We start from the raw sequence: 26,585 nt of genomic DNA on the forward strand, positions 1-26,585 counted from the left end.
CGTAAGAAGAATTTCATATGAACTTTAAGGCGATATTTTTACTTTGATGCTAGAATACATGGAATAATAAAGTTTTTTCGTAGTAACTGAAATTATTTAATTCATATTTCGTATATAAGCTTTGAGTAATTGTGGACTCTGCAACACGACACAATATACCAAATTTTTATACAATACAATGAGTGTATATATTTTACAAAATTAAATTTTAAACATAAATCTTACATTTTATATCGTATCAGTTAAAAGTCGTGAGCATTGCACAGCATTTAGTGACTACCATATTATAATGTAAACAAATACTATGATTGAGAAAAAAGATTAAAATAATGTGATTATAGAACATTTACAAAAGGATGAATTAATTTTAACGAATTCGTAGTGAACGAATATTCACGTACACTCAAGTATATTCGAAAGATTTTAACAATAAAAGAATGGATTTAACATTAATATTTTTGCATTTATAAGTTTAAAAGAAAAGTGAGAAAAATATTTTGCGTCGAAAAATGAATTTGTTGGAATGTTAGCTACCAAGTCAAACTTACACTTTTTATACAAATCTCTAGCAAAATTACACATACATAACATTCTTATTTTCTGTAGAGCAATATCAGTATAATTAAACATTTGTACATTCAATCATTAATAACACACAAGTGTCTTTGCAATTTTTGGTAACTACTTATACGAAGTAACATTTAATAAATATATTTTCACGAAAAATGAAATATAAAACACAGTTCCACTATAAAAAGCAAATATTGCTCTATTTCGATCACAGTTTAACACTTTTTCCTTCGCCAAATAGCTTTCGGCAAATTCTGTCCACTGCGTAGGTAAACACAAAGTTCGCTGCTAGTACTTGAACTAAAATCATCCGGAACTAAAAAAAAAATGAAAAAAACATTTATTGGTGTTTTTTTTATGAACAATGTATAAGTGCACTTACATCGCTTGGAAAATCAACAATCTCAAACTGCGAGGCAATATCTGGTACGATTCCAAATGCTAATGCAAAAACAGCTCCAGTGCTACCTAATAAGCTGTATAAAAGATATTTATTTTCGGTGAGACTTTCCATGAATGGTTCACCCTATTACAAAAATTTTCTTCATTAATATTATTTCAAAATATTTTTATGGGTTTATAAATAAAAATAATAAGCCAACCCTGTAATTTACTGCAAAAGTTGATATTTGTAGTGCCATGCAGATCAAGTAAACCGTACTGTTCACCAAGTTCATTTGGAAAGGTTCTTCTTCTTCATCGCCATCTAATAAGGGTAGTTCTGTAGTATTTTTTTGAGTTGTTAAAATGGCTGCTAGTTTATTATCGTCCCTGAAATCGATAATCATTTCATTACTTAATATCGATAGTTGAAAAATTGATTAAAAATAAAACTTACTTTGGAGATCTCAGAACAGCTTCTCTAACAAGGTAGATCAAGCAACAAAAATGAACCGCAAATTGAAGCAATACCGTAAGAACAGTATACAAGTTGAAAATATTAGGCAGTGGACGCTGTTTCGATAAGGCTTTGAGAGGTTTTGCGCGAGAAATAAACAGGAAACAAACGGCCAGTAAAATACCCTGAAGCGTTGCTTGAGCGTCACTGAACTTTATGCCATCCAGATAAAGAACCGATTGACTGTAAGCCAGTATTAGGGCATTCAAGGCCAAAATTTTGAACATCTGAAGAGTAGTTACTAACGTACAACGTCCTTGTTTGATGACGTGACAAACTAGAAAAATTTGACCATAATAATAATTAAATTTTTTCATTTGTAAATAATTATAGTTATAAGTATTTACTGCATTGTATAGACGAGAATCTACTCGTGAAAGGAGCTGCTATAGAAGCGTCTCCGAGCTTCACGACCATCGATTGTTCCTGTTCCTCCAATTCCTTCATTAATTTTTCAATTTTGGATTTGGTATTTTGCAACTGTTGTTGACGAGGATTTAATCTTGGAACTGGAGCTTGAGCCTCGATTGCAGGTGGAGAATCTGTGGATTCGTCCATGATGCTTTTGGTGGACTTCGATTTTTTCGGTGGACAAGATAATATAGCAACGCCTAAAAGCAATCGTGTTAAGTAATAAAGTAGCTGCATCGTGTAAAACTTTGAAATTTGTTCTCTTACCGACTGCAGCATGCTTGAGAGCACCGACGTCATTTGTGCCATCACCGCACATAAGAGTTGTGTATCCTAATTCAGTCAATGTGGTGATTATGAATTCTTTTTGTTTGGGAGCGCAGCGAGCGAAAATAATCACATGCGGTAGAATAAAGTACATGTAGTCTCTTTCATAGTCTTTAATATAATTTAAGCTCTGTAATCAGACAAATTAAAAATATAGTACCCAGTAAAAATAGCGTAGAAGATTTGGTCAGATGAAATATGTTACCTCTCCTGTTAAGCACAAAGCATATTTCTCCCAAATCTTGGTTTTCATATCACCTAATTCTAAAGGCACAACTTTTCCTTCAATGGTTTCCCATTCCCATTTGTTACCGGTATTTTTTAAAATCACAGTCTCCGGTTTTCGAGTGAAATGCAATTCCCGCGCTACATGACACGCTGTGAGTGGATTATCTCCGGTGATCATGACGACCTAACAAAAAAATTAATCAATATATTTTGAAAAATTAAAATGTTACTGAAAAGTCGTAGGTTGACTTGATAGTGTTTAGATACACTTACGGAATGAGATGCATTTATTATTTCTTTAATCATACTTTTTGAGTCTGGCTTTAAAGGACAACTGATAATCACAAATCCAGCAAATGATAAATTTTTTTCTAAATCCTCCCGGCTGTAGTTTCGCAAATCTCCTAAACTCGTTGAATCAGGAAGTTTTCGATAACCAAGAGCGAGTACTCTTGCGCCTCGTCTGGACAACGATAAGTACGTTGAATCATAATTGTCTGGAACTGAAGTGTACTGAAATCAAAATAAATCATCTTAAAAAATAGCTGAAATAATTGCAAGACTTTAATTTTACAAATAATTATTACCATAGTTTTAAGAGTTTCAGGGGCTCCTTTGACTGTTACGATGTAAGTAGAATCTACTGATGATCCTGTTGTTTGGTATCCAGCGACAACAGTCATTCTTTTGAGAGATGAAGAAAAGTGATGTCTTTGGAATATTTTAAGACCAGGAGATCTACTTTTAACAGGGATGACAGCTTCACCCTTAGTCAAATTCCAATTAACAGCACTCAGAGTAGCCTTTTCAAGTGGATCTCCAACAATTCCGCTATCTAATTGTACTAAAGAGTGACAAGTAGCTAATACTTGTACACTTTGAATTGGAGCATCTGATATTGGCATAACGTCTGATTTACCACTAAAATAAATTTGTTGTCAATGAATTTCTTGAATTATTTTCAATAGAAAAACTTTTATGGACTTACTCAAGGCCGGCTATTCCTTCAACAACAAGATTATCGCTAGTTAAAGTGCCAGTTTTATCAAAACAGCAAATTTGAACTTTTCCTGCAAATGGTATCCTAAATGGTTCTGTACAGTATACACCTGCATACATAATCCAAATTATAAAAAATAGTCACCTTTTTTAATAGAATTGAAGTTATAAATCATTACCTAATTTAGATAATGCCAGTAGTGAAGTATTTACAGCTAATGATAGTTCTATTGGCAATTCTGGAGGTACTACCGATGTTAAAATCAATATGCATTCTAAGAATAACTTATACCTATTTTTTTCTGGATCTTCACAACCTATAATTAAAATAAGCCATGAATATTTAAATTATTATAAATTTCTTTCAATAACTAACCTTTGATCCAAACATAAGATGAAGCAGCAATTGCAAAGATCAAAAGGAACAGAATAAATCCAAAGGTTTCTAAATTATTTGCTGTAACTCTTTTTACTCCATAAAGTATTGTCCTCAAGAGTTTTCCTTGAGATGTGGAAAAACCAGTTCTTAAAACATATGCAATACATCCATTGTCTGTTGATCTAAGTCCTGAAGAATTTTTAGGAGGAGGTGTGTGCTGAACTACTTTTGTTCCTCCATATAATATATGTAACTTATCTTCTTCAATATTTATAAATTTACCCGGAGAAAGATCTTCTATTGGTTCTTTCATTTGAGGAACAGACTCTCCAGTCAACATACTCTCATCAATTACGCATGGACCTCTTAAAAGAAGCATGTCGCAAGGTACAAAATTATCATTTTGAGATCTTGTAATTGACACAATATCTCCAGGTAATAATTGGTCTGTGAACATCATTCTCCAACGTCTACTTCTATAAGTCATTATCATATAAGGTTTATTACCCATTTTTCTTATCTCAGCCATGTTTCGCAGTTGCTGTTGTACTAAAGTGCACTCAAATGCAACAAGCATCACAAGTGTAAATAAGCTGTAGTACCAGTATCTGTCTAAGCACCATAAAGCCATACAAAAAACTTGAAACACAAAAAATGGAGCAGTTGCTCTTTCTATAAAAAGCTCACGAAATTCAGGTATCACCATATCAAGACTGAAAACAAAAAACAGACATAAATTGTTGATGAGTAGAACAAGGGTATACTTACTAAAATAATAATAAAAATTCTTACTTATTTTGTCCCCATCTCTGATCAGCCTTTGCAATCTCAGCATCATCTGCATATCCTTTCCAAGAAGAATAGTACTCAACGCTATGATTGATTGGAAAGTTGAGCCCTTTGAATTGCTTGCGCTCTGGATTCCAAACATATTTGGTTTTTTGAAAAATGAACCAAGGTTCTTGATCTTTAGAAGTATGCACTCTGACTAGTTCTGTACTACCATTATTGGGAGTTGGAACAACTTTGGCAACCGTTGCTTTGTATGGATCACTTTCCTGAAAATTAGGAAAAATTTAGAAAACCCATGTTAAGCATACAAAAAAAAATTTCTGCAAAAGAAAATCAACTCACCGAACCGCAATTGAGAAAAGTATGTACGTGAACGGACCATTGACAGCAGAGGCAAACAAAAATTTGCAGAACGCCAATGACAGCCACGCCAACGAGGCCGGGTTCGTAGAACTCGAAGAGGCCATAGATACCAATCCATCCATAAACCCAGGTAAGCTCCAGCACCAGAAAGGGTAGTACGTATCCATTGAAAAGTAATTTGCGAGGATTGTGCAGAGACACAGCTTGGACGAGCTCGTCCGGTTTCTCAATCATTTTCTCGAGATGAATTTGACTTTTGGTCTGCTTGACTATATGGAGCTGCTGCTGCTGTTGGTGATAGTAAACACACGCGACACGCGTCGATGACGAGGTAAGTTGTGACGATTATGCCGACTCAGTATTCGCGTAAGCATATGTAGCGGAGCTGACGACGTCGGCACAATATGATATAGATATCAGAGGCTCGATTGAGAGATAAACTACTCTATATTGTACTGTATATGTCTTGGTGTTGTTCTTCGCTCCGTCTTTCTCTGTACACCTTGAGCACACGGCTCAAATTTCGATATTAATTTATATTCGTATAGGTGAACGAGAGACACACACAACCGTGAAACCGCAAACGCCTGGACACAGCTGCAGACAGCTGCAGTACCTATATTGTTATTTATGCGTATGGGGTCGAGTCGAGACAGCAGAGCTTCTAAGGGACATTGGCATGTATACAGTGTAAGGCTCGAGCCGCTTCGTTTTGTAAACATATGCTTCGCGCGCGCCCTCTTGAGCACGAGCCCAGCGGCATCGATTGAGCAGCGATCTGCTCGCGCGGGGACGACTACTACCGCATCGGTAAGAGTGCGAGCGCTCGTGCGAATTTTTGAATTCTCGCGCCTCGAAACTAGCTCGTTAGTATCCCTATCCGGGATGGTGTAATTTTTCGCGACCACGCAGCAACTTTAATTGCAATTTCGAATGAGACGAGTGTAAATAAGTAATTCCTTACAATCAGCATACTTCACGGATACGTAAACGCGTGCATTTATCTTACTATCTGTACGATATTCACGCTACTGAGTCAGAACGCGAGAACCGAATGATTTATTCAATCTCGTCTTTGTGTTAATTGCCCTTGATGCGGAGATCTTATACCATTATTGCGATGTAAATAATGAAAATATAATGTAGAATCCCTGCGCGTTTCTCATATTCAATTTAATTCTTGGGAAATTGTTTCTCGCAAAATCATGATCTTGATTTGTGCATAAAAAATAGCATTGAAAGCTTCCGTTTCAATGGAATCAACCGCGAGGCTCTGTTTTATTTTGAAATATAATAAAATTCCCTCATAATTGTTTGTAAGCATATGAGTGAAGATAAATAAACATAAGTAATTAGTTGTAGTGAGTTGTGCATAAAACCAAAGCCCCGAAATACTGCCAAAGAGTACACGCTGTTGGGTTCACGCGAGAGCGCATAAATTTATGCAAAATTTGACCGTAGGCTCATTCTTCGGCGCAATTTGAATATTACATCGCTTATGACTGTAACTTTCGTTTTCACCGCGTTTACAAGCTCGTACACTTGCACGCGTGCGCTCAAATACTACGCGAGAACGACGCAACAACTAAAACTTTTAATGATGTTTAGGAAAAACAGCTAGCGAGACGCGCACACGCACGTACATGAGCACTGGAAAATAAACAAACTAGCGAGCGCCTCGTCGACGAGAGAGGATGAATTGTGATATTATACGAAATTCATAAATACATGCACGAATATATTAACATACCTGCATGCACGAAAATCTAGCCGAGAGCAAAACGTCATTCGTGTCGTGCAGTCTCGACTAGTTCATTGTTCGACGAGACATAAATTATCAAAGATTATGGCTATTTGCTGCCGTTTCTTCGGGTCTATGTTACACGCTGCATCAACGATGATCGCGAAATCGGCAGGCACAATCATAATGTACATAATAAGTTGGCGCGCGCAAATTATCGTATCGGTGGCGTCTACGTGACGGACTATTTAATTACGAAACACACGGCACGAGCCCGTGTGTGCAGAAAAAGAAGAGAGAAATAAAAGTTTTGTGTTTAGAACTAAAAAGCGCTGGAATCTTCTGGGAAAGATGACACAGTCGTGTGTGGCTCGTTTCCGCGAGATAAGACTGCTATTATAAAGCCTTCGAGGTTATCCGTGCTCCATTGACACAATTAAGTCATAGAAATTCTTTGGAAAACTTATTCACGCGGGTTTTTTAACTCCTTTTTTTCAATTTTTTTTAGTAACTTGTCAAATCATTATACAACAGCAAGTAGATCTTACATATGACTTACGTCAAGGGTTTTTTTTAAATATTGAAAGATAACTGTAATTTCGGCGAGTGCCTCATCACCTATGGTCATTCAACAACATTACGCTCACATGGAGAAAGTCGTGATGCGAAGGACATAGTCGTCGTTGGCATTTTCGCAGCCCCACCTCGGAGTCGTTCGGTATAGCACGTAAATCCTAACACGCCGACCAACACGACTATATCCATTGTAACTTGGCGCTTGTTTAAACTTGATCGCAACTCGACGTCGCAGTCGATCGCTGGTACTTGGTCCACTGTCATCGCCCTAGATTCTCGAGAACATTGCTGGAACACGTGCGCGCAGCATTTTTGATAACCATGGATCCAAGTTTGATAATCGTTCACCGACGTTTTTACATCGTTTTTCATAAAAGCAGTTAAAATTTCGGGTGTGATCGTGCGCGCAGTGTAAGATGTTGTGGCTTCGTGTGTGAACTGTGTCAATTGTTGAAGCGAATACATGCAACTAACATTTTAACTATTTAAATTCTAGAGAATATTTTTTCAACTACTGCAACATAATAATGTTGAAATTAGCTTTGATTTTATCAACCCTTTATTACGTAAGTTCACATTGGTTAATTTTACTTCGAATTAGTGCTTTAATAAAATTTTCAGAAAACTAAAAAAATGAATGCAAGCTACTCGATTATTCGCAAAAGGAGTTTGTCATGATAAAATTATCAATAGGAAATGGAACTTTATTGTTTTAATAAAAGAAAAAAAAATCGATTATTTAATTGCAGATGCGCAACGTACAAGCTCAAGCTATTGGTCCATGTAACACTTATGAATGTTCCATACATCCACGACCACAAAAAATCTATTTTTCAAATCCAAAAGAACACAAGGAGTATGTCCCAGCTCCAATAGGACAAATACCATCTTGCGCTCCACCGGGTCAGAGATACTGCGAGTTCATTGATAACTATCCAGAGTAAGAATTTTTTCTATCGTTTTTCGATTCTCGTATAACTACTATTATTTTATTTTTCAGTGAAATAATCAATAGACTGCTTTCCAAGCCTTCAGTGTCTATCAAAGATTTTATTATGGATGAAGACCCAGCCATTCAGTACGATTTTTACAGGTATATAAATTAAATAAAAGTTGTTTAAAAAACTTTTTTTTCAAATTATAGTTCAAGTACTAAACTTCTGGTCCTAAGGCCAAAGATTGTTGAGCAGACTACGACAACCTACCAACCCGCTGCCTTTGAAGGATATGATTACTCAAAACCCAAAGTCCCTGCTCAACTTTATCCAACAACATTTAGTAAACGAGTAATTAAAGAAAACAACACGGTCAGCTATTATCCATCAAAAACTTTAAATAATTATCAAACACAGATATTTGAAAGGCCAATACCAGTATACACAAGTGCACGGTAATTTTAATAAACATCTCAAGCATCAATAAAAAAATGTATTAGTTATAATTAATTAAAATTTTTTTCACATAGTTTCAATCCATTCTATCGAGAACGCTTTCTAACCCAGCGAAAAAAAAGACTGACCAAAGAATCTTTGTCGACCCTTTACTTATGTCCTGTAAAAACATCTCGCTTAATGCCTCGAGTAGGTCTTGATCTCAAAGGTCAGTGGTTGTACATCGTCAATGCACCAAATGGAACTAATTACACCCAAACAATAGTTAGCGAAATATGCGAGTAAGTCAAGTACTATCGTTGTAGTATATTTTATTTTTAATTGTGCCAGATGAAATAATTGATGATTATTTTTCAGAAACGAGATTTGTAATGATATATGCCAATTGCCACTCGGCTATACGTGTAAATGTGAACAAAATTATGTACAAAAGAGGTTGGTATCGCTCGAACCAACTGGAAATCGGCTTGTTAACGAAATCTATCTGTTTCCACATGGATGTTCGAGCAAAATCCTACTCAATGAGTACGACTCTAGACCTTTAATTAAATAATAAATCATTAAAATCCAACTTTGATCCTGAACATAAAATGCACTCGTACGCTCGAGTGCAGCTATTGATGTAATGGTGTATTTTTTTTTTATAATTATAATTGTTTGATACTCGAAACTTTTTTAAAATAGGAGGCTAAATCCAAAATGTTTTTTATTTTACGTTATCAAATGATGAAATGTACTGTTTTTCGTTGATTGCTTATTTTTGCAAAAAATATTTTTTTTTGTCCTAGACTTATCAGAAGAATTTTTCGACGTCAATTTTTTATATAATAAACTGGAAACTATCTCCAAAACAGATTTTAAACAACATTAACATCAATTACTTCGTGCAATTTTCTGTTTATATCTGTAAGAATGGTTACAGCTTTGTTATCATTTGTCTATAAAATTGGTAAGTGATTTGTACCTTATTATATATTTTCACTTATTTACATAATTAGGTTTTAAACAATCTTTTGAATCTCGATTTAAATTTTTTGGAAATTTGACAACCGTCGATTCAACACTTAACTTATCATGCGAGTAGCGACGATTCACAACGCTTGCATGAGATGTCGGTACAGTTTCAGATACTATCAACTTTCACGTATGCAAAAAATGCGATTCTAATAATTTTAAGCTACAATTTTGTTTATTAGCACTAATCGTGATATCGATTCGCTCTATATATTTTTTTTACCAATATTATAATAAAGTTAAGAATTTGATATTTTTTATATACTTTTACTGATATAGTAATAGTTTTACGTTAATAATTTATTGATTGGATAGATTAGTATATATAACATGAGAATTGAGCATATTGTAAATCAAAAAAATTATTCTCATCATCTGGAGCATTGAATCTTTTATGACGATGTGTAGTCTTCTAAATCGTTCCCGGGTTGTCATATTTCATGTAAATAGATTGTTTTACAATCTGTTTCCCTGTATAGCAACAAACTTCTGCTTATCATTTCCAAATCTAACTTAAGCTACAAAAAATGCACTCCAATAAAATAAATTCAAACAAAAGACAATGAGAAATATCCTCATGGAGTTTTAATTAACGAATATCCTCGATGAATATGACGTCGTCGTGATTGTCATCATCGAGTCCAGTTTGAAAGCTCGAAATTGTGCATTCAATGATCGGTAGTATGGAGAATATAGAGAAAGACCAGCAGCAGTAGTGCAGCTTAGGCAGTTCTAGAGATTCTTATATGCATTGCAACCCCTTTTTGCGTATGCGTGTGCGTGGCGCATACTGCAGCGCACGAGTGATACAGAGCTGCTCTGTAGCAGAGCGGAGAGAGAGAGAGAGAGAAAGAGAGAGAGAATCGCTTTTACATACGCATGTAATATATGCATGCACTTGTAGGTACGTGTCACATTCGAGTCGAGAGCTTACTCCATATATACCATCGCCACCTCCCCCGTCGGATACAAGTAGCTATGCTGCTAGTATCAGTGGTACTGGTAGTATAGTAGGAGTAGTTTTACAATACTGCAGCAGTAATAGTGGAGTAGTAGTGGTAAAAGTAATAGTAGCTAAAGAAGAAGCGAAGGGAGAGTAGTTGTCGTCCGCTGGAAGCGAAAAGGGGTGGATTTCTAGGCACGTAGAAGCAGCAGTAGCAGCATCAGCTATGCAAGGAAAGAGCTTTCATCAAAGCAGGAAGTACAGGACTTCATGGAAATTGAAAAAAAACACACGCAACTTGCGCTTGCTCGCTCGCCCGAGTCTATGTGTATGAAAAAAAAGTTGGAACTTATATACACACGCACGCGCGCATGCAGAATAAGAGAAAAGTCGAGGGTTTTAAAACTCTCTCTCCTCTCTTGGCTACGTATACAGAACGTATTATATACATATTCTCGCACATATACTGCTCAGGATTTTTTCTTCTCTTCTCTCCCTCGCGTATAACTCAGCGCGTGTACTAATAGGCCGAGTGTACCTACTACTACCTATACGCATACACACACACACACACACACACACACACACACACACACACACAGACACTGTGCATGTGGGTGTGCAATCGCGGCAGCATATACGCATACAGAACGTCATATTACTTACTCTCCTGTGGAGCGCACAATTACTTCCCGTCTTCTTTCGTATACGGTATTATACGTATGCGTATACGCGTGCGGCGTACGGCGTTCCTCTCGCCTATACTACTTCGAGCATCATAGACTTGCACACGCGTGCTTGCTCGCGGATTTCGAGTGTCTCGCTGCGCTTGCAGAGGCAGCTTTTCACTCGGCAGCTTCGTGCAGGCATTGTGTAAACCTGAATCGCTCCGAGATTTTCCCTCTCCTTCCTTTTCTCTCTCTCTTCTCGGGTCTTTTCTTTTTCTTCCTTTCTTTCGCTCGTTTTCCCTCTCTCTGTCTCTCTCTTGTTTCCATCCAGTGAACACGCGCGCAAGCGATTGACTACACTGAAAAAGCTAATAAAATGGAATGAAGCGCGAGACGCATACGTATGAGCAGAGCTTGCAACGCGACTATACGCGTTTCATATTGTATGCGAGCAAATTGAAAAGTTTACGCGTTCGCCGGGCTCGCGCAATAAGGCATATTATTATATCCAATATTTATACGCGACTCTCGAGAGCCGAACAGTTGCAGCGGTAGCACAAATTGATATTTATATTGCTTATATTGTACGCGTTAGATGTACGTATGCTGCTATTGCAGTATAGTAGCAACATAGACGGATAAAATCACGAGCGGTAATTATATGAAGTCTATATGCGCCGACACACAGGGGAGAGTCAAACAAGCGAGAGAGCGAGAGAGATGGAGGATATCTAATTGTGATTGATGGGGAGACGCGGCGCGGGTTAGAGAGAGAGAGAGAGAGAGAGACGTGGAGGAGGTACATGAACAGGGAGATGACTTCCTTTTAATCTGCTGCTGTGCAGAAAGCCTAACCCTCTCGGCACATTGGCCGTCGCTCGCGCGCACGCGGACGTCCATTCCCGCTCCAGCCAACGCTGACACTCTAGATCTATGCTGCTGCTGCATGTGTATAAATGTATTTGCGAGGCCGCCTGCTGTGTGTGCCAGGGCTCGTTCGTATACGCAGCTCGCTTCAAGAGCATCGATTGAATTTTTTTTCCTCGCTTGGCAGTAGCACCAGCAGCAGCATCACCGTAGCAGCCATTTTGTAACTCTTTAAGTAGCAGAATTCGATTACACAACCGATCGGTGCAAATTTTTTTTCTCATTCTCTCTTGATTTTCTCGCTGTAAATACATGCGTGCGTAATACGCGTGAATTCGACCCATTTTCCTCAATTAAACCAGCTTTAGTAATACATGCGAGGACGCGTTACAACTTTGTTAACTCGAGGGTCAAGTTTACCAACCCAGTGCGAGCGCGCGCGTTGGCTAATATGTTCGCGCAAACCCTTTTGCGCTCGCAGGGGCTTACACACATACATACACACACGAGTCGATTTTTTTGGCTTGGCTTTTCACACTCGAGCGAAATCGAAACTTTGAAGCTCGACGCGCTCGCTTAGCTCGTGTGCACCGGCACTCATCGCTGTATACGTCGTGTGTGCCTATGGTATGGATATAGGCAGGCAGCTTTCCCTCGCACAAGCGCCCATATACACACACGCGCTTGACGTATAGCACACATTATATAGGATACATGGTTATACGGCACATGCTCCTCTCTCTCTCTCTCTCTCTCTGGAAGACTCGAAGCTCGACGCGACCCTCCGTTTGTTGTTAATACCTCGAGTGAGTACATATGAATCTCTCGTACTACTCGCACATATGCGCGCGAGTGAGTGAGTCCGCTTAAAACCCAACTTGTGTTATACTAGGCTACTGACCTCACTGGCTGACCAACTAACTGTGTACGCACCACGACTCGCGTTGGCAGAGAAAGAGAAAAAAAAATAAGAGCTTCTCGCTCGAGCTGCGCATTAAAATGTAGTTCATCATCATCTGCTCGATTGTGGATTTTACGGACCAATAACGCTAGATTACTCTATAGTATTGACATTTTTTAACGCGCCATTTGTACGTCGTTAGCGACACACACGCTTATTCTAAGAACATACCAAAGAGAAAATAAAAAAATCGAGCGATAAGTATGAGTTAAGAGCTTACGCGTCTGATAATTAGCCGAGCGTCAAGATCTCTATAGCGTTTGACGTTTAACGTTTATTTCGGGGGGAGCGACGGAAGCAAAGTGCGCGTGTCACGTGTAGGCGCGCGAGCGTCAAAGAGGAGGGCTCGGCGCAGTGCCACAGAGCCCTCATCTCTCCGCGTCTCCGTGTCTGCGTGCCATATAATCTCCGAAAAGCTCGACGCAAGCGAAAAGGGAGGGAAAATCGCAACCTGTTGACCCGGTGAAAGCGACCCTCCGGGTGCTATATTCCGATATATATAGAGAGAGAGGCATTTTCACTCGCTCCCTCGAATTCCTCGTCGTATACAACAGATTAGCCATCAGACAACGTGTTGTGTATAGCAGCAGTAGCACAGGTGCATCGAACGCGTCACCCACACGAAAGAGCACGAGAGAAAGAGAGTAGAGCAACGTAGCTTTCATTCGGCACGCGAACGACGTTTAGGCGTTGCAGCACATATTATAGGAGCGAGGGTGTCGAAAGAAAACCGTGAATACGGATACACATGTTGGAGAGCTGAAAAAGAGAGAGAGAGAGAGAACGAGAGATTGTCTCGTTTCGTGTGGGTCCGGGGGCACGCGACTAAAGCGTCGGTCTTTTTTTCCTATATTATGCCTGGTGTATCTTCTGCTATACCGCCCTCCGAGGGATCGCGATGACAGCGGCGTACTTTTTTTTACGCGCGGGCATCTCCAACTCGCTCGCTCGGCTCGCACTTCGAACGTGTTGCGGTGTATTATATATGGTGTGCGTTGGAGCTGACACGGTATATGTTTCGCGAGGATTAACCCAAATATTCAAATGCTCTGCGGGGCTTATTTTTCCCTTCTTTTTTCCTTCACTCGCTCGCACGCAGTATATATACGTACACGAAGGTCGGTGTATATAACAACATATATTATACCGCCAGGCACCCTTTGCCTAGCGAAACTATACTATACTGCTGGCGGCGCTGCACCTGTCCCATGTGCCGCGCAGCGAGCCCCGAGTTCCCGATACGAGAGACAGAGAGACATGCTGCACTTTTCGCTTTAGGAGCGCGCGTGGGACGACATCATCAGCTCCTTTACGACACCCGCGAGACTTTACATACGTGTACAGCACTGCTGCGCGCGAGGGTGAAAAAATCAAAATGTATAACTATATACCTACGTACGCATTGCCTCGACAATAAAGGAGTAGCCGTGTGCTACTGAGAAATGGATTATTTTTTCTTCCTATTTTTTTCCTCAATTTCAGGATTTTAAAGTCTCTGCATGTATGTGTCGTGCGAGTATTGGCGCGCGCGCGTCACCACAGAAAATCAGAGGATTTTTCTGTGACTGCTTAAGCGCGTGCTACTGAACTGTCAATCAGATGCCACGCGCGATCACAAAGTTATACTTCCAACTGCGCGAGTGAATCTGGGAAAGACTTTTTTTCTCTCGCTTGCGCGAGATCCTTTTTTTCCTTATATTAGGTTTATGTGTGCGTGCATGTGACTGCGTCCTCTTTTGCCTCGAACCAAGAGAAATTTTCTATTCAATGCTCCGGTAAGTAGAAAAAAAATAACATTGTATTTTATAGCGGCAAATATCGACGAATTTACGAGTCGCGATAGTTGAGCGTACGTGCGTTCCACGCTCTGTGAATGTGTTTCTGTGCGTCGTGTTATATATTGAAAGTTTTGCGCGAGGCAACATCGACGAACGAACGATCGATATTTCGGTATGGCTCTAACTCTCTCTCTCTCTCTCTCTCTCTCACTCTTTCTCATTCTTTTTTTCTGCGTGGTAACTATAGAGAAAAGTTATATGCCTATCCACTGCCAACAGTTCCAGTAGCAGTTTTTGGCTTGGTCTTTTTTATTTTATCCATTTAAAAACTATAGAGTTCGATGATAACATGTAAATGCACGTCAAAATATTATACCTACGGAATCTCTTTGAATAACATCAAGGGGAAAAAATCTATCGCTATACAGTGTACAAGTATGGCTTTGTTAAATAGCAGCTTCATCATTTTTTGCATTCTAATTAAATATTTCATCATCGGGAGATAGAGAAAGAAGAAGTAGCTTTTGCTCCGGTGGCTGTTGAAATTACATGCGCTTAAAAAAAAAAAGGAAAAAAAAAGGAAGAGAAAAAAGAAAAAGAATGAAAGAAAGAAGCAGCGCACTCGCGCCTGAAAGTAGCAGCAATCTAGCTTGGGTTATAACGAAGAGAGAGAGAAAGCAAGTAGGAGGAGAGTGTGAGAAAGAGAGAAATAGATTTAGGGGAGGTGCGCGCACACGCATACACATGTACGCACTCGAAGGCACATCGGCACGACGACCAAGTATATACGCACACGAAGCCAACTCTGCCGGCTCTGTCGTGGTGTGCGTATACGCACATACACACATAGGGTAGGTTGAAAAGGAAGGACGATTATCAAGGCGGATCGGGTACTGCGTGTGCAGCCTGTGTTGCCATGGTGACGATCTGCTTGCTGCTTGTGCTGCTGCTGCTGCTGTGTTTCGAGCGCACAGACTGTGCGTATATACGCGCGCGCTCACGCATTGATCGTCGCGCAGCCAACCTCCCTTATGTGTTGTAGCCTAACGCACACCAACATAAGCACTGGCTGCTTACACACACATATAGCTACTATATAGAGACGAACGAAAGTGCGTAGAGAAATTGACGCATTTATATAGAGCTGCAGCTCACGACGACGAACGAAGAATATACGCACATAGCAAAAGAGAAAGTATTAAAACGCACAGCCTGACTGCTGCTGTGCGTTGCGATTTTCATATATAAACGCTAGCCGCTCTTCTCCTTTTTTTTTGCTCGAACTCGAAAGAGAGAGAAAGAGAGACGGAGCGAGTTGCGAGAGAGCTATTATCTTTGAATCAAGCATGCGCCTTTCGCAGGATTTTCGGACCATTCTTGCAGCCTGTACATCCGTGGAGAGCTTTGGCTCTTGCCGAGTATCGGATGCGCAACAGAGAGAAAGATTCGAGGATTCTTTTTTCGTTTTTTTTTACCTTATTTTTTTTGTTAAATCGCTGCCCATAGATACGAGACCAACGTTCGTCTCAATTCCGGAGCGAATTGCCTCGTTTGGAATCTACAATAATGATCACTGTGTAGTTTTCATAACTTTACCGAATTTAAATTTCTTGAATGTAGTCATTTTTTCACTAAAAAGGACCTTGTCTACAATGAAGAAAGGAAGATGAACTACGTATTTCAGAAATTAAAAACTACAAAAAATAAATACGAATAGAGAACAAAATTCATGTTGTTTAGTAAATTCTTGCTTTTTTTCATTATGTCCCAAGTTTCAGTACTAAGATACGCTAAAAGTTGTTACATTTGTAATTATTGAAAAGAAATACATGATTGTGTATCGTTGGTTAGAGAAATTTATGTAAACAATGCCTTGAGGCCGTACAAGAATCGGCGATAATGTTTCTTCTCCTCCAGAATCGATGGACAACGTACGGAAATAAGGATCCTTTTTCAGCGCAACTTCAGTTCTCGCATTTGAACTTTTGTAATGGTAACTATAAACGATACAGCATCATCTTACATGTATGTGTAAGTGGATAAGTGAAATAAAAATTTGTCACAATTGTGTAACCGAGCAAAAAAAATTCAGGTACATCCTGCGTTTTAAAGCGAGAAGCAAGCGAAACATATGTGGGCATTATCATCCGAAATTAAAAATCTGGTTCCTTCCTTCCGAATATCTCGTCTCTCGCACATATACACGATCAATTTAATACTACAAAATTCGTGGCACAATAGTTTTTCGGGCATGCCAGAGAAAGAGAATAAACGAGCGAATCCAGTCGTCGGTCAGTGAGACTTGTTGGTCAGTACGCTCACAAACACACACACACGTAACAGATACACGCATACACACACACCCGACAGCTATTATATTGCTTTACAGTATAGGACTTTCGCAAAGTGATATACACAGGACTCGATGGGAACTTTTATGCGTTACATATATTCAAGTGAAGAAGTAAAAAGATCAAAAGCAGCAGGCATTATTGTCGCGATCTGGATTCAGCGTTGCTGCTGCTGCTGTTATTGCGCGCAAACACAAGCACAGAGACACAGTCCATAAGTCACATATCCTCTCGTCTCTTTCAAAAGACAGTAGAAGGACTGGACCACGGATAAAAATAAAAATAAAAATTGCTCATTCATTCTCACATTTATCACTCGATCGCTCGCGCTGGCCATTATTTATTTGCTGTACGTGCAGCGTGCAGTGGTGGTGCGCGCACTCGAATGGATGATACGTACAAGCTCACAGGATGAATCGGATGTGCATTGTCGAATTCTAAATCTGAAATTTGCGAATGGATGGATTCGAAGCTGAGAGCACACGCTGTACAACAAATGCGGGCATATTGAGAGAGCAGATTTTTAATTGTTTCAACGAGAGACTCTGCAAAGTGATTAGGAATCACGGTGCTCGCATATGCGCAAAAAGTACACGTGCACGCTGCAAAAAATTATGATAAATGACGTGTTTTCCGCGCGACGGGAAGAAATTGCGCCATTGAGGCCAAAATCAGCTTACAAGAAAAAGCTCTAAAATTACCAGTCGAAGCGTAAATACACGGGCATCTCTATTCACGCGCGCACACGTGAAATTGTCAATCTCAGCGAGCGGCGCGCAAACACATATAACAACGGAGGGTGCATTCGAGCGCGCACACTAGATTATATTATGCCAGGTTACATGTGTGCCGATCTCGTATTCGCGCGAAACGTTAGAAACCGTGACAATTAATTTAGCTGGACAACATGATTTTACATCGCCGTGCCGTGTATATAGTACAGTAACATAAGTCTTTTTAAGAGAGAGACAGAGAAACAGACGGCGAATGTCGTTAAAGTCCTCGGGGCCATTATACATGTATATCACGTAAGCTGGTCTAATAATTCATGAATTATATATCGTATAATATATAATATGACTTTCTTGGGCGCATCTGCGCGACGCGCAGTTCCTCTGTATAATATTATATATATAATATCGATTTTTCTTTTCGACTGTTAAGTGGCGTGTAGTGGCGTAGCTTGCTGCTACGTGTGCGACGCCCATTTTTCCAGCGACAAGAACGCGGCGCGGGCAGAGGCGCGTGCCGCGCGCGCTCCGCTTCAGCTTGTGTCCGTGTGTGCTGATTATAAATTGTACAGGATACGAGTACATAATATTATCGATCGCGCTCTGCCTGCGACACGACAAGCAGCAGTTATAGCTCTGAACACCGCCGAAGCTGATCAAACGATTGATTTTCGATATAAGCGTCATCCTTTGAAGGCGTGACTCAAAATCGGAAGCTTCGATACATACATATCGACAGTACGGAACTTGGCTTCGGTTGGAAAAGGACTAAAGTTCGTATCATCCAAAACACGTGAACGAAATCATCCTCAAATATATAATGACAGAAATTTTTATTTTACTTTTCGAATATTGTAAGCGCGCGAGCCTTCACCTACTTTTCTCGTTCCTATATAAGACTTTCGTCAGTGGATTATTCAGCTGCTCGCATATATATACCTATATAGTGTACATATAGAGGTAACAATGCGTAATTCAGCACAATGTCTACTGCTGCCTGTTACTTTAATGTCACAATAGCCTTATATACGGTACGACGCTTCATCGTACCTCGTAATTCTCGAGTTCCTTACATGTATAGTGCAGCAGTAGCAGCAGCAACAGCAGCAGCAGCTTTGCCAAATATATATAAAGAGGGTGATAGGCGCGCGCAAAGCAAAAGGTGAAATATCGGCGCTTTTGTGTGGTTTCCTCCCGTTTTCTTCTTGATCACACATATTATAGGAGCGCGCGCCGCGCGACTCGAGTCGTCAATTAACGGGATCGGGCTCGCAGCTTCTCCAAATTGAAAATTTATATCAATATATGTAAATTATTAATGCAACGTACTCGAAATGAGTGTATATGTATTTAAGATCAAAGTGACAACATGTGAATCGATAAATGTGTATAAACCAGCTGGCTTTGGTGAAAGATGAACAATCACTTGAACCAGTCGTTGCGCATCTGCCTCGCCGATGTTTTCCAATAATTATCATAATGTGTCGAAATTCTTCAAGTTATTAGATTTTTGTGTACAATACCATAATATGTAGGCCCAAAACAAACCGAAAGGAAAGCCAAGCAACTGCTCCTGGCTATTACGCGTGCGCGGCTCCTTTTCAAGACATCGAGATAATGATAGCAGTACACAGAGACGCGTGCCGAAAACTTGCTGGTATCTGCTCGGACCTTCGCTCCAATTGCCATTGTTTTTAATCATCCTGTAATATATTTCCACGCATAAAAACGAGATCGTGGACAATATTCATGAAGTACGCTTCCGGACGAGGACTAAAAACGACTCCCACGTGTGCCACACAGCGGCAGCAGCTACACGAGCTACCGCCTGTGCGCACAGCGCGCTAAATTATCGCTCGGCACACGCGTGTAGCTCATTAGCATTTGAATAAAATAAAAAAATAAAAATTCGTTTCACCGGCTAATTAGTCACGGCGTCGCGCTATATTGCTTTCTGTTCCGTTCCGTTTTTTTATTTTATTTCGGACCAAAAAATTATATCGAGGAAAAAAAGATGAATTACAAATTTTTGTACGTATACATAACTCGATACGATGCCGACGAGAGCTACCCTATCATTTGATCCTACATGTATGGTCGACCGCTCGCGCGGGCGCATAATTGTCCCTTTATATATCGCATATACCTGAGCCTATGAGGAAATTAGTATACGTTCTCGCGCGCTGACCGAAAAAATCTGCAAATTATACCACAATTCAAAAATCTATCTATTTTCGCTCGCGTTCGTAAGAACGAATTAAATTTTTTTTGTTCCCTTTTTGGATCTTCCAGATCGCAATTTTTGTCGAAACGGCTTCTGAAAAATTCGGCTTCGGTTCTACGACAAAAATGATGCCTTTAATAGCGCCAACAATTTATATACAGTACGTCATAGAATTATGACATAATCTGAGCCAGCGATATTAATCTATAATTTTGAATTTCTAGATCGATAATTCGCCAAAGCTGCGCTACTGCGAAATAATGGAGCTCATCGCTTATATTCATGCACACACAGCGGGACGATCGCCACGTCCAAGGGCGATACTTAATGGAAAAACGAAAAGTATCAAGTATATTCAGGATCGAGAGAGAAACAAGGATAATGATCATCGTGGTCTTGGTGAAATATGCAGCACAGAAGCAGCAGTGGCAGCAATGGCATTTTACACACGGCACATATATCGTCGCGCGCGATCGTCATCCTCCCGGCGGTATATAAACAACAACCCTCGAAGCGATGCAGGCGAAGATGAGAATCGGCCACATTTGCGTGGATCCAGGTAAGGAAGTGCGTCTTTTACACGCATCTATGTATAGACTTTTCTCCTCTTTTCGCATCATTGCACCAAGTCTTGCCCTCGTGCTGCTACCATCGTGTGCCCATGGGCAGATTACGTACACGGCGTAACGTGCGCGTACATATAATACTTTCGTTCCGCAGCACTGCTGCAGTAGCGGCAGCAGCAGTAGCAGCAGCGTCAGTGGCGGCGCATGATGCGTGTGCGGCTGGACTTACTTTACTTATACATGTGCACAAACACATACACGCGCAAAAAGTTGAATATAATAGGAAAGAAGGAGGGGTAAAAAGCCGGAGTGAGACGGAATGAGAAAACGGTAATAAAAGGTCGTTGCTGTATGCAAGTCCGTGAGTGTATGGGTGTGTGAGTGTCAGTGTATGTATAATGGCGTGCCGGTAAGCGCGCGCTCGGCACGGAAAAAGGCCGCTGATTGGTGCGCGGCCACGCGCCGGAATATGCTACCCTAGAGACAGCAGATGTTTCTAACGAGCGCAGCAAAGCCCAACGCCAGCAACAACGTCACACACACACACACACACACACACACACACACACACACACACACACACACTCACAAACACACATACAAAGCCATATAAGATACACATAAGTACACAACGTCGAGCTCTTATACACATAAATATATTGTGCGTGAGCCGCTACGATTCAGCTTTTAAGGAATATAATATAATGTGCGCCTGATCTATAGGTATATATTGACGGAGAGATCGCGACACGGCGGCGGTAGCGGCGGCTATAGTATCGATCGCGATAAGCTGGTCCTTGAATACTCGGCTTATATAAAAACTGACTGATGACGCGAGAGAGTGTTTGGAAGTTGCGACATTTGTATACATAATATTGTACACAGAGACAGGAAGAAAACGCTTCGATCCACTCTGAATGATCTTAAGTATCGATTCACATCCATTGTGGATCCATGAAAATCTACTGTCATTCTTTTTAACTACGAATCCTCATCCGATACTTATATGATGTTGTGACGGCTGAGCAATTTTTACGATTGCGCAAAGAAAAACTATAATTTTACGAAAAAACAAAAAGGTGCGTGCATCGATTATGTTTCCGAGCATATTTCACTATGTAAAGTACGCGAAACGTCAAATTTTCGACTTTCACGATGAATAATTAATTACCGCGAGTGCTTTGCAAGGAAACGATGACCAATGAAAGCTCACTTGTATAGCCGCATTTTGTTTTGTTTTTTTTTTGTTGTTTTCGTTGTTTTCACTTGGTCACTGTCTAATAAACCGATGGATATCATTGATTTCCTCGACTCGCAAGCCACACAGCTCACATACACACGATAAATCATCGTCTTGAACACACGTCGTCGCTCGATTTTGTTGCTCATGGCTCGTAGATATATTTATTTCGCATCCTTTGTTATGATGATTGTTTTCGGAGCTCACGCGCACGTTTGACGTTCCAAAAAAATTGCGCTCGATATGTTATATCGGGGCTTCTGTTTTCCAAGAATCTTCAATTTCATCGACAGACACGCAACTGCCTTGGGTACAACGACCTCGCGATCATTCATACTAGGACCATATACCGTATATGGTTGGCAGCGGTGGCACCTACGTTCAATTAAATCACGGGGGTATATATACGCATATATAGGCGCGTGCTCGTGCACCTACAATTTCGAGGTGTATAGAGAGAGAGAGAGAGAGAGCGAGAGAATCGGGACATGGGGTGAATTGTCGGCAACGTAGTAGGCGAAAAAGCAAAAGGTATGTGTGGTGCGCTGTATCCCCGTATATGTGTGTACTGCATACCCTTCGAGCATGGTGCACCTTGCTTTTAGTCGAGTAGGTTGTGTATTGGTGTATGTGTGCTTTCACCCGCGCGTGGGTACAGATTAGTATATAGGTCCCCGGTTGGCTCGCGCCGCAGTTGCCCTTGTCCACGTGCTTTTTACCCACACATCACATAGGCGCGTATAGTATAGCCAGTACACGCGTTCGGCTGCTTTAATGTTGTTTGCGAGAGTGAGTTAGAAAGAAAAAGAGAGAAGCTACTGCTGCTACCTTGGTGGTGAAAAAGAGAGAGAGAGAGAGAAAGCTAGTTACCTTATTAGAGCAAGTGCTTCTGTACTTTACGTTTACATATGTATATGGGGTGCGAGGGTGCGCGAGCTGACTCTTTTTTTCTCTTCCTCCTCGAAGGGGAAATACGCATATAACTATATAATGTATGTGACTTTGCTGCTGGTCGGTCAAGGTGTGTGCCTACCTTATAGCACACACATGCAGTTCCTCGACTGATTTTTCGTCTTGATCAGGGGGTTCGCTCATATATACGTATTCGCGCGTGGCCCTCTTCAATGGCCCAAAAGGACCGACGAGCGGCTAGTGCGCCCATATAGGCCACCGCGGAAAGGGCTGATGCTCCTTTAACAAGCACGTCACGAGTTTATTGCCACCATATACTATATATGCACATACATACGTATGTATAAGAGCTGCAGGGCCCGATACGATGATCGGAGCACTCCTTTTTTTTATGCGCGCGGTAACCCTCCCCCCGGCACAACAAGTACAAATACATGCTGCTTGTACGCATTACCCTCAATGACCCACTTGTATATACGTATGTACCAGCAAAGATATGTATAGGCATCTTGGAGCTTTCTGTCTCGGTGGGGTCGCATGCGACGTACGATACACGACGATGATAATCGACTCCCGCAACATGCGCCTTATATTTGCAGCCCCTCGTGATATACAGTAGTGCATACATCGATATCTCTATTATTTACGCGAGTCCTACTTGTTGCCCTTAATCTTGGCATTGTTTTCCACTTCTCCCTTATATCTGCACTTTTACTACAAAATTTTCCTTACGCACAGAATCACTTACTTGCAGATTCGTTAAATATTTGTACATTATATAAGAATAAAGCTGCAAGCTGCTACTGCTGCAGCTCGTTACGTATTGGATCCGAGATATACGTGAAGAATAAGAGACTTGGCACGAGAAAAAGAGAGGATATGGTGGATAGTCCTTTTGCAGCAGGAGCAGCTCAGCAGCGCCCAGGTGAACGAACGTTTGCGAGCGCGTTTGGCGATTTTTCATTTTTCGATATGCCACGCGAGACAGAGAGACCCCCTGACAATGGGCGCGTGTCACACAGCGAGGAGAACAGCAGTAGTAGCAGCAGCAGCTCCGTTGCAGCTGCCAGCCGTCGCGCGCTCGTACGTCTTTACGCTATATTATATAGCCTGTGTTTGTCGCTTTTGCGACGGCCGGTCCGTACAACATTGCCACAGACATGCATACACACACTCACGCACGCAAGCGCTGCGGCACATGTACGAGCTGCGCGCTAAAATCTTGTCGCAAGATCAAAAGCGCTACACACACGCTCTATAATGTTATATGCTGCTCGCAGCGCAGTACCGGTTTTCATATATTGCGTTGCACAATTCGGCTATTGCGATCACGATGCTCCGTGCATGTGCGCCGTTTTCCGAGATTAGGAACACGGCTGATGCGACGAGATATCCTCGATGTGTATGGTTCTCACGATACGGTATCGCTGGATGATTTTTGCCAAAGTTTCGAGCTCGTGTGTCTTTGATCTTTTGAGTGCAGTTGGAGATAATTCAAATTTTAGCGCGGATTCGAAGAAAATTTCAATCGATCCCACTGATTACGAAATGGAGCTTTTAAATAATAGATATCATATTCGTCTATAAATTTGCATGCATCAGGTCACCAGTATTAATGCACATAACACAAACTGAAGTACACTGTCGATGCGTTTGTCCGCGCTTTGATCGATGATGCCTATTCGCATATACGCGAGTGTATTATAGGTACTTTGAAAAAAAGATCCTGCTACCATGCTTACCCAGGACTATAACGATGCGACGAGGGAAAGAAAGAGAGAAAGAGAGAAAGAGAGAAAAGATCGTATCTGTTTCAAGAGAGTGATCCCGAGAACGGGTCGCGGCACACACACATATATTGTACCTATATATACACATTATCTGTATACGAGGCGCTCGCAGAAATTTCGTACAGGTAGAGCGGCGCGCGATCGATTTCCAGTTTCTCGAATACTTATATTCGCATAAAAGCTGAATTTTACGATTTCTTTCGCACGGCACACCGCACATTATTATAATATACAATGTGTGCGTATTTACAAAAAAGGATCATTGGCCACTTTATATATGGAGCCAGAGGAGCTACTAATTAGCAGGATCATTGCTTTACGATTCAACGGTAAAACTCTTCGAATTTGCATTTATTGATTAAAAATTATAATGCAGTTATATTTTTTTCGCGGCTAATTAAGAGGGAAAAATTTCTTTTGTCTCGTACTCGCAGGGCCGACGTCAAAAAAAATATCTGCTCGCTCGGCTATCGAACGTATAAATGTGTCAAAATCGAATTTTTATAAGAAGCGAAAATCCAAGTTCGAAGGTCACGTATAATTTCGGATGTTTGAAAATTGAGAACCTCTGCGGAGCAGCTAGCTAGGCCGTCTTTTCTGTCTCGCTTCTTCTCTCTCTCTCTCTCTCTCTCTCTCTTTCTCTCGCTTTTGTCCGATTTCGGCAATGCGGCAATGTGCGCGCGTCTGCCTAGACTCGGCCGAGTACAATAGATTTCGATGCGAGAGAACATGTGCGTGTACTTATATACGCATTGGCAAATAAATCGATCCGCGCAGGGCCTATATAGGCGCGTTTTTCTCTCTCGCTCGTCGGCTTATGCGCGTTCCTTATATATAGCAAAGTATGCGTCGCTCGATAAACTGATTTATTTTTCAGCCTGTTTCTCTTTCGCTCTCTTATATTGTGCACACACTGCACATCAGCTGTCCGGAAGAGGATCTCATCCGATATATAAACTGCTCTATTTTATAGCCTGGCAAATATGTATATGGTGCATATAATGCGTTTGTGCGAGATACACATTTGTATCCTCCGCGTGTACATGCAGCAGCGAGTGGTGGTTGTTCTCGCATATCTGCACAATAATAGTTGCAATGATTCGCAATCGAGTAAATATAAGTAATGCTCTATATACCTATGTGGATACTCGAAATCGATACAGTATTCCTATATGTGCGCCCGGTTTATAATATCGTATGACTGTTCGAGCTGCGGCTAAGAATTCAAAATGTTGCGCTTCGAGCACGACTAGACTCACCCCGGCGAAAAATTAGACTCGGCTGTGCGTGGATGTGTATGCGAAATGTACGAGGCTACAATTGCAATAATGTCTCTTGTTCACGCGTGGCGAATCGCAATTTCGCAAGGCTGCCATGGCGTATTTTATATAGAGAGCAACAGCACACCCGGTGAACTAGTACTGTCTAATGCTGATGCTGCTGATGCTGCTGCGTGGTGTAGGTCCTTTTAATTGTTTTTAATCCATCGTAAAACTCAGCTGCGTCATCAGTCACAGCGCATTACTTGCTACGTGCGTTTTTATAAAGTTATATCAAATTTTGTCTCGTGTCTACATGATGCATGTAATCATCGTCATCGACCATCGTAATCACGGTAACGACGCAGATACGACGATGAGTTTGGATTTATACATAGCCGCTTGTACATACGCTCGATCGATACACGCTTTACGCCGTGTACGAGAAACTTTTTGACGAATTTTTTCCAACGCTGCAGAATCTCGCTGTTATACGGGTGTATCTGTGCAGAGAGAAGGCATGGAAATGAGGCATATATCTTAGCTCGGCTGCCGGCTCGGCTTGGCTTGGCGCAAGGCAAAATGCTCCAAAAAGTAAAAGAAAAA

At 40.8% G+C, this 26,585-nt stretch overlaps 3 protein-coding genes across 4 annotated transcripts in view; 2 read left to right on the forward strand and 1 right to left on the reverse strand.

The window, feature by feature from the left end:
* LOC111694143 overlaps positions 1-20,775 on the forward strand; it is a 142,004-nt gene extending 121,229 nt beyond the window's left edge. Inside the window, exon 3 of the mRNA XM_023461053.1 lies at positions 20,437-20,775. Coding sequence (XP_023316821.1) covers positions 20,437-20,775 — 339 coding nt within the window. The remainder of the gene's footprint in view (positions 1-20,436) is intronic.
* LOC106660053 (manganese-transporting ATPase 13A1) lies at positions 73-5,641 on the reverse strand. Its single transcript, XM_014382878.2, has 14 exons — positions 4,947-5,641; positions 4,605-4,870; positions 3,810-4,525; positions 3,613-3,750; positions 3,423-3,543; positions 3,022-3,355; positions 2,708-2,947; positions 2,412-2,618; positions 2,147-2,336; positions 1,816-2,079; positions 1,409-1,745; positions 1,173-1,341; positions 953-1,096; positions 73-886 (listed from the first exon to the last, which is right to left on the reverse strand). The coding sequence occupies exons 1-14, from the start codon at positions 5,199-5,201 to the stop codon at positions 779-781; spliced, it is 3,489 nt and encodes a 1,162-aa protein (XP_014238364.1). The 5' UTR covers positions 5,202-5,641; the 3' UTR covers positions 73-778.
* On the forward strand, positions 7,441-9,252 carry LOC106660021 (protein spaetzle 5). 2 transcript variants are annotated; one of them, XM_023460984.1, is made up of 6 exons: positions 7,441-7,850; positions 8,034-8,224; positions 8,285-8,377; positions 8,456-8,674; positions 8,750-8,956; positions 9,033-9,252. In XM_023460984.1, exons 1-6 carry the CDS (start codon positions 7,812-7,814, stop codon positions 9,226-9,228), a joined length of 945 nt encoding a protein of 314 aa, XP_023316752.1. In that variant the 5' UTR covers positions 7,441-7,811; the 3' UTR covers positions 9,229-9,252. The 2 variants fall into 2 exon arrangements, with proteins under 2 accessions (XP_023316752.1, XP_014238317.1); XM_014382831.2 differs by having other exon boundaries at positions 8,285-8,362; positions 8,429-8,674.
* Positions 20,776-26,585: the final 5,810 nt, after the last annotated feature.

This window comes from Trichogramma pretiosum, unplaced genomic scaffold, assembly GCF_000599845.2.
Source record: "Trichogramma pretiosum strain Unisexual culture from Peru unplaced genomic scaffold, Tpre_2.0 scaffold18, whole genome shotgun sequence".
Taxonomy (NCBI): Eukaryota; Metazoa; Arthropoda; class Insecta; order Hymenoptera; family Trichogrammatidae; genus Trichogramma; species Trichogramma pretiosum.